Below are 8,926 nucleotides of genomic sequence, written 5' to 3' on the forward strand. Positions count from 1 at the left end.
CCATGGAGTGGCTGGTAGATTTGAACTGCTGACCTTGCCATTAGCAGTCCAATGTATAGCCCATTATGCTATCAGGGTTCTTACCATGTACCTTCACAAATTTTTACCAATTACAATTTGATGATAGCACTAGAAGAAATATCCTACTATAGGAATCCTGGTGTGATGCTGTGGGATACAGCAACTTGGTTTGAATCACAAGGTTCGTGGTTCAAACTCACTAGCCGCTCCTTGGAAACCCTATATAGGATTGCTATGAGTCAGAACTGACTTGAGAACATTTAATATGTAAGAAGCTAAAGCAAAAGTTAACAAGAACTAGAAGTTAAAACTAAAACTAATGATGAGGAGTTGCCTTATTGGAATTTAGTAATCTGTTCTTCAGTTTAATCACTGCAATCTTAACTTCCTGATTCCTCAAAGTATATATTATTGGATTCAGAACCGGAGTAAAGATCGTATAGAACACAGACAGGATCTTGTCTATCAGAAAGCTGCTTAGTGGCCACATGTAGATAAAGATGCATGGTCCAAAGAACATGAAGACAACAATGAAATGAGCTGTGCAGGTGGAAAGGGCCTTAGATGATCCTCTCGAAGAATGAAGCTTAATAGTAATCAAGACTATAACATAAGAATTCAATAACAGAATAAAGGAAGACAAGGCAATTATGCCACTTGTTGAGATCATAAAGAGACCTAGAACATTAGTATCTATACAAGCCAATTGGAACACCACAGGAAGATCACAGAAAAAGCTGTCTACCTCATTAGGACCACAGAATGGTAACGTGAGGGCAAATATGACCTGGCTCATTGAATGCATGACTCCCACAACCCAGGAAGCCACCACAAGAGCCACACATACCTGGGGTCTTATGATTGAGGCATAGCGGAGGGGTTTACATATTGCAATATACCTGTCAAAGGACATAGCCATGAGTGAAATAATCTCAGTTCCAGTAAAAAGATGGAGGAAAAATATCTGGGTTATGCAACCATCAAAAGAGATGGTTTTGTGTCCAGTGAGGTAGTCGGTAATCATCTTGGGAGTGGCAAAGGAAGCAAGAGACATATCAATGACTGAAAGATTGGCAAGCAAGAAATACATAGGAGAATGTAGGTGAGAGTCAACTACAACTGTGATGACAATGAGACTGTTACCCACCATTGTAACCACATAAAACAATGAAAATACCATGAAGAAAAACATCTGTAGCTCCCAGGAATTAGAGAGTCCCAGCAAAACAAATTCAGACACAGCTGACTTATTGGAAACATCCATTGTCTTGATAGGTAGAAGCCTGTTCCAAGGAAAGCAAATCAAGATCAAGTATTATTCCTTGAAGCCAAAGGTCTTCTATGGATTAAGCACTGTACTGCTAACCACAAGGTAAGTGTTTCAAACCCAGTAGCTGCCCCTTGAGAACCCTGTACAGGGTCACTGTGAGTCGGAAGTGAATGGATTGTATGTAATGACTGAAATACTTTAACTGAAAGGACAATGATGTTTTCATTGCAGTTCGTATGTAGTCCTGTGCTGCCGAAGTTCCCTGTATAGAGCATGTGTACAATTATTAATGTCCTTTGGATCCTTGGCAATGCAGTGAGTTGTACATTGGGCTGCTAACTGAAAGTTAGGCAGTTTAAACCCACCAACTGCATTGTGGATGAAAGGTGATTATCTGCTTCTTAAAAATTTTACAGCTTTGAAAACCCTATGGGACAATTCTATTCTGTTTTATAGGGTTCCTATGAGTCATAATCAAATTGATGGCACTGTAATAAGTATATTAACTCAAATAACTGTTTCTGGGTCTTTAATAGAACGTGACATTTGAATGTCAAAATTTCCATGTTTTCTTTATGTTATATCAGGTGGTTTCTTTATTATATCTTTTTTCACTTTAGTTTGAAAACTTTTTTGTCCCAGGGAAAAAGTTTTATTTAATTCAACTGAGAGCAATTTCTAAGACATTGCTGTATTTGCCATGACAAGTAAAACATCTGAAAAAACAACAACAATATTTTACCTCTGAACAATATGCCAGATTCTTCCACCAATAGTTCCATGAGTTTCCAGATAAAAATTTTTTAAGTAAATGAATACTCTTTCCTTCCCTTTTAAGACATTTAAATATCAGTGTAAATAATGTATGATAGTTTATTCTTGATAAAATTAACTGTAAATAATATTCCAGAATATGGCATAGTATTTTCTGCAAATATATTTCATACATCATGCATAGAATACTTAGGAAAATAACAAACAAAGGGATTATTCAGTCAGCAAAAAATGTGTAATACATGTGTTATTTACATGAAAATACAATAAAGAGAAATGTCATCTTTATCTGCCCAAAGTGAGCCACCTTAACATGAAACCTTAAAGATGTATAAGAAGTTGAGAGGTTATTTTCTTTACTAGACCCATTAAGTTTCCAAATCAGATATGTCACTTTAATAGAAATCCTAACAATCAAAATATCAAATAAAATATAAAAAGCAAAATAAAAATTTTCATCTTAATTTATACTCTGCTGAAAAAGATTATATTATATTAAGAACAAAACATTACATATTGAATGAATTGTTTCATTATAACTCTACAACTGTTTCTAAGAATGGCCCTGATATAATCAAGTCCTATTACTAAATCTGGCCATTTCTATGGGAATAGTCTAGAGGGGACAAAATTCACATTTAGTTTTTTTGACATCATGTACATAACATGCCAACAGACTAACAACATTTTTAATCTATTGGGTTGTATTCATAAACTTAGTTTTCTCTATGAAAACTTAACTTTCCTATTCTTTCTCATTTGGTATATCAGTGTGAAAGGAATTATAAGGTATTTAAAATTACAGGGGGAAAAAAATACCACATTAGTTATTGTTGTTGTTAAGTGCTTTTGAGTTCATGATGACTCCTAATGAATCCTAGTATAGGCTTTACAAGAAGCTGCTGGTGGTTTTTAACCACCAATCTTTTGGTTAGCCATCCAGTCAGTGTTTATCTTACAGCACCACACTAGTACCCCACATAAGTCTGCTTATTAACCTGGTTTGATTGCCATTTAGTAGAAGGTAAAATATTATCTGCAAATATCTATGACATGTCATACATCAGTCATACATACATAAGTCATTTGTTGTTGTTATTAAGTGCCTTTGAATCAGTTCCGACTCATAGTGACCCTGTATAGGGTTTCCAAGGAGCAGCTGGTGAACTTGAACCACCAACCTTGCGGTTCAAACCAACCTTGCAGTCCAGCATATTAACCCATAGCCCCACACCAGGACTCCACATAAGTCATAGATACTGCACATACATTTATCGGTCATCATATTAGCAGTTTCACTGGACTTTAACAAGCGTTCTGAATCTGTTCATTGAAATCTCACTCTGATGTTGGTTAAGAGCTCATGCCTCCTATATGTGATACAATTGGTGTCTAAGGCCTACTTGCTCTTTCAGTAAGGATAAGTTTGTAGGTGAATTGTAAATAACTCCATGGGTGTGTGTTAGGGGTGTCTACATTCACATGAACTCATTGCCAGCACAAAGTAACTGTTTACAAAATGCTAGCTGCTGTCTTTAGGATTTGATAAACAAATAGGTAGAAAATATAATGCATATATTTTACCTTCTACTAAATGGAAATCTAACCAGATTATATCATCTTGCACAACTATAAATAATAAATAAATATAAACAAATGGATAGGTAAAAAAAGTTGTGCAAGATGATGTAATCTGGCTAGATTTCCATTTAGTAGAAGGTAAAATATATGCAGTATATTTTCTATCCATTTGTTTATCAAAAACTAAAGATAGCAGCTAGCATTTAGTAAACAGTTACTTCGTGCTGACAATGTGTGAGTGCAGACACCGCCCCCCCCCACACACACATACACACCAATGGAATTAGTTACAATTCACCCACAGTTTATCTTTACTGAAAGAGTGAATAGGCCTTAGATACCAATTGTATCGCATATAGGAGGCATGAGCTCTTAAGTAACATTATAGTGAGATTTTAAGGAACAGATTCAAAACTCCTGTTAAAGTCCAGAGAAAAACTCTGCTAACACATTGACCAATAATATTCCCTCACTGAAACCCAGCAAAAGCACATTAAGGATTAGTTTTTCTGATAATCCATCCAGTGAAAAAGGATTGATTTATTAACTAACTTTACCACAATATATATTTCTGTACAATACTCTGCTGTCTGAGGGTAGCTGACTTTATTAAAACGATATTCTATTTTTAGATGTTTGAGTTATTTACAGTATTTTGCTAATAAAAATCATGCTACATTTAACAGCTTTGTGTCAGCGTAAATCCTAAACCTTTGGGACTAATTCAAGAATTGGGATTGTTGATGAACTAGAAAATGCTTATACGTTAGATATTGTTATTTGTCCCTCTGTGAGGTTGTGTCAGCTCACATTTCTACTAGCACTGTCTCACTGCAGTTTCATCTAGAGTGGAATTTCAAACTTCTAGAATCTTACTGACCAATAAGAAATAGTTTACCATATGATAGGTGGGAAATGATACCTCAGTGCTTGACTATGCGTTCTCTTACTGAGGATCTTTTTTGTAATTAAGTCATTTGCACTTCTTATCCATGTACTATCAGATCTTATTACCCTATTTTTACACAGGTTTGTTGATACCAATGTTCTAGCTGTGTTCATAAGTTGCAAGATTTCACCAGGTTTTTATGTGTGCATTAATTTTGCTGTTGTATTTTTACCATATAAACTTATGTATGTAATCAATTTTTAAAAATTTAACCTTATTATTTCTGAATTTTGAGCTATTATTAAGAATGATTTCCTCTCTCTTAGATCACATACAAATTCATGTTTCTGGTATTCAATTTTATATCTAAATCTCTAGATCATTTTGGATATTTATGGTTAAAATACTAAGAATGAATGCAGTTTTACCTTTTTTCTACAGGGTTATTCAGTTATCTCAGAACCACTTATTTAAAAAACCCTTATATCCTTCAGTCATTTGGAGCTTCTTTATCATGCACTTAGTTTCCATGTGCAATTAAATTGAGTCCTACGTTTTCTACTCTGTGTTATTTGCTTTTCTGCATATTAATGCATCAAATTGTTTTCTTTATGGAATCTTTATAGTATTTTAGGAACCTTGATGGTGTAGTCATTAAGCACTTGCTGCTAACAAAAGATTGGTGGCTCAAACCCTCCAGAGGAGAAAGAAGTGGCAGTTAGTTTCTGCAGGAAAAGACTTAGTCTCAATTTCTCTTTGTCTTTAAAATATGAGTGCCTATTCCACCTGTAAATATTCATAATCCACAATTAAAAAGTTTACCTTTATCACCTAAAGGACATTGTTGGTGTTGTTAGGTGCCATCCAGTTGGTTCGGATTCACAGAGAAACTATGTTCAACAGAATGAAACACTCATAGTCTTGTGTCATACTGATGTCTGGGCCCATTGTTGCAGGCACTGTTTTATCCACTTCATGTCCATCGATGGTCTTCTTCAAGGATATGTTATATTACTTTAATGGGAAAGAGATTTAAACTGGATCTCCCCTTATTTGAAGTTTCTTTCATATTCACCAACATATACAAACTGCATAGATGATCTCACTTCCATGGAATGTTATTGTTGTTGTTAAGTGCCATTGAGTCAGGTCTGACTCATAGTGCCTTTGTCTAGAGTTTTCAAGGCTGCAAATCTTTGTGTGAGCAGAAAGCCTCATCTTTCTTCTGTATAGTGGCTGGAAGACTTAAACCACCAGTCTTGTGATTTGCAGTCCAGTGCTTATCATATAGAAGAACATACATTTTAAATAATTTGAAAGTGTCTTCACTTACCAGATTTATTCCAGAACCAAACCCTTGTAATATTAAGAAAGATAATTAGGCCTCTGCCAGAGAGCTTGAAGGAGGTCAATTTTAAATATAAATGACCTAGTTGAACCATTAGCTGATAAACAGTGTTTAATAAAAAAATAAAATAAAATAAAAAGAATCTATGGAAACCTGGGAATTGACAAAGAAATCATCTTGCAATGGGATTTATTAAACAACAGTGATGGTATTATTTGGTTCACAAAGAGAAGATATTTCTAGCATCTCATGGGAGTTTCCAGGGATTGTTTTCATCTGAACCTGAGAAGCTCAGGGAATAAAAGTTGAGAAAGTCATCTATTCAAGAGAAAACAGGAAATATAAGATAAACAAATTTTAATAAAAGCTCTTGATCATGTAACACTGTTATAGAAACCGTAGAAAATGAAATCCAAAAGCACTCAGTACTGCCTCACAAATAATTTTCAGTTTCTTTGAGATATTGTAGTTGTTGCCATTAAAGACAACAGGTAAACTCTCTTAAACTGTTTATGAATGCATGATTTGCTGGATTAAAAAAACAACCAGCTGATTAACAAACCCAAAAACTTGGTGTTAATTGTTAAACTTAAAAAAATATTCATTACCTCTGTCTTTTGAGAATAAGTGCACAGAAACAAAAGCAAGACTATTTACAGGGATATTTATTTTAGCAGAGTACACAGTGGTAAGAATAAGACAAGAAAACAGGCTATCCATCTCATAAAAATTTGTAGTTGCTATTTAAAAACAGAAAATGAATTCCATTTGATTGTGTTTCTGCTGTTTGCTGTTGTGACCCCTGGGATTTTCACTGACTGGTTTTCTGAAGTAGATAGTCAGGTCTTTCTTCCTACTCCATCTTTTAGTCTGGCAGCTCCTCTGAAACCTGGTCTGCATTATAGGAACATGCAAGCTTCCACTGACAGATGAGTGGTGGCTGTGCATGAGGTACATTGCCAACTGAATTTGCGTCTCCTGCAAAGAAAGGGAGGATTCTGCTACTGAACCTCCAGTGTCCATGACTTGAATACACTGCCCTAAAAAGATGTCCATAACACACCATTGATTGAAATAACACATAGACAAATAATATACTATTATCTGACCTGAATTTTGTAAAATCAAATAATAGTAAAAACATCATAAATATATATATATATATATAGTTGCTAAGTGCCATCAAGTCGGTTCCAACCCATAGCGACCCTGGGTAGGGTTTCCGAGGAGCAGCTGGTGAGCTTGAGCCATCAACTTGCAGTTGAAACGGCTTTGTAGTCTGGCGCATTAACCCACAGTGCCACATCAGGACTCCTTACTGGTACTGTTTTCATGAACTATTCTTCTTACTCCTGCTCTATCTCCAAAATTACCTTTGACTTTTGTTGTGGCACCTTAAAACCCAAACCTAAACCCCTATATTTAACAGTACCTATCCCTCTCTCTCTTTTCCTTGTTTCTGTCTTAATCAATTCAACAACTGAACTACTGAAAGCTTCTGTTTCCTTCTCTTTAAACATCTTGGATATGAACATTGAAATCCCAGAATAATTTTAAAGATGTTGCTCCGTTTTGGATGAAAAGAGACCTCTGAGACTCAAATTTTTGTAGACAGCTGGTATGGCGCTGTAGGATAAGTACTAGACTACAAGGTCAGTTTGAACCACAAGGTAGGCAATTCAAACTCATCAACCGCTCCACCTATATAGAGTGGCTATGAATCAGAACTGACTCAACAACATTTAACAACATAGGGTGACTATGAGTCCAAATGGACTCAATGGCCTACTATAAAAACAGGTAGTTCTTTACTCCACACTCGTATTTAGTCTCTCTTTTCCACAAATATGACCTTTTGGCTATTTGCTGTTGTTGTTGTTATTAAATGTCATTTTTATAGCAGGCCATTGAGTCGATTTGGACTCATAGTCACCCTATGTTGTTGCTGTTGTTAAGTGTCATCAAGTTAGTCCCAACTCTTAGGTTTTGTGAGGCTGTAAATCTTTGTGAAAACAAACACCCTCATCTTTCTCCCACATAGCAACTGGTAGTTTCAAACTGACAGCCTTATGGTTAACAATCCAGTGCTTATCCTATAGAGTCACAGTACTCCCTAAAATTAGCTTATTTTGTTTTGTTGTTGTTGTATGCCTTTGAGTCAGTTCCGACTAACAGCGACTAATAATTTCTGAGGAGTGGCTGATGAGTTGTAACCAATGACCTTTCAGTTCAAATCTAACTTGCAGTCCAGTGCATTAACCTACAGCACCACATAGCACAGAGTAAAAATGCCCTACAGGGTTTCCAAGGGTTGCTATGAGTACAAAAGACAATGAGTCTGGTAATCTTTACAGAAGCAGACTGCCACATCTTTCTCCCATGGAGTAGATTGTGGATTCGAACCACTGACTATTGGGTTAGCAGCCAAGCACTTAACCACGAGGCCACAAAATCTCCTTAAAATTAATGGATTAGAGAATCACCTTAAGACAGAACCTGGCTCTAATCAAGGGGTATTCCCTACCAGGGAAAATGATGAAATATGACAGGAAGTATTTCAGAATAGCTGTGGATTAGGAACTGGTATGAACCTTTTATTCTTCTTGGTTTGAATTAGTGTTTATATCACAATTTTCTCATCATTATCTCATGCTGGGTGTGTGGCCAAGAAAGTGAATGAAATCTTTTGAATTGTGAGATGCACATCTGAATAGGATCTGCACCTTAAGAGCCTCACACATCCAAAGATTATGAAAAAAGAAAAGATCCTGGACATCTCATCAGATGCTCAAATTGGAAAGTCTTATAAATGAGTCAGCATATTTTCCATGTAGGAGAAATGTCAATAATTATGTTCAAAGAGTGTGCTATGATAGATGAGAAATAATTTTCACTTCCTTCAAATAAAAGATGAATGTTTATTAATAGATGTTACTGATTTTGCAATCGTCCATCAACCATGGTAGGTTTTCAGAAGCTAGGCAAATCATTGCGGTGCCTGGCCCTTAAACGTGCCATGTGCCTTTGCTCTCAGGTCAAGAAT

General features: G+C 35.7%; 1 protein-coding gene across 1 annotated transcript; it reads right to left on the minus strand.

Annotated features, from left to right (window-relative positions):
- Positions 1-337: 337 nt before the first annotated feature.
- LOC102819874 (olfactory receptor 4K2-like) lies at positions 338-1,285 on the minus strand. Its single transcript, XM_006877154.1, has one exon. It carries the CDS (start codon positions 1,283-1,285, stop codon positions 338-340), a length of 948 nt encoding a protein of 315 aa, XP_006877216.1.
- Between the last annotated feature and the right edge of the window lie 7,641 nt (positions 1,286-8,926).

The sequence above is a fragment of the Chrysochloris asiatica genome, unplaced genomic scaffold (genome assembly GCF_000296735.1).
Source record: "Chrysochloris asiatica unplaced genomic scaffold, ChrAsi1.0 scaffold00444, whole genome shotgun sequence".
In the NCBI taxonomy this organism is placed as follows: Eukaryota; Metazoa; Chordata; class Mammalia; order Afrosoricida; family Chrysochloridae; genus Chrysochloris; species Chrysochloris asiatica.

What these genes read in the sequence shown, in the direction of transcription:
- LOC102819874 (XM_006877154.1), bottom strand. Translation starts at nt 1,285, where the DNA reads ATGGATGTTTCCAATAAGTCAGCTGTGTCTGAATTTGTTTTGCTGGGA.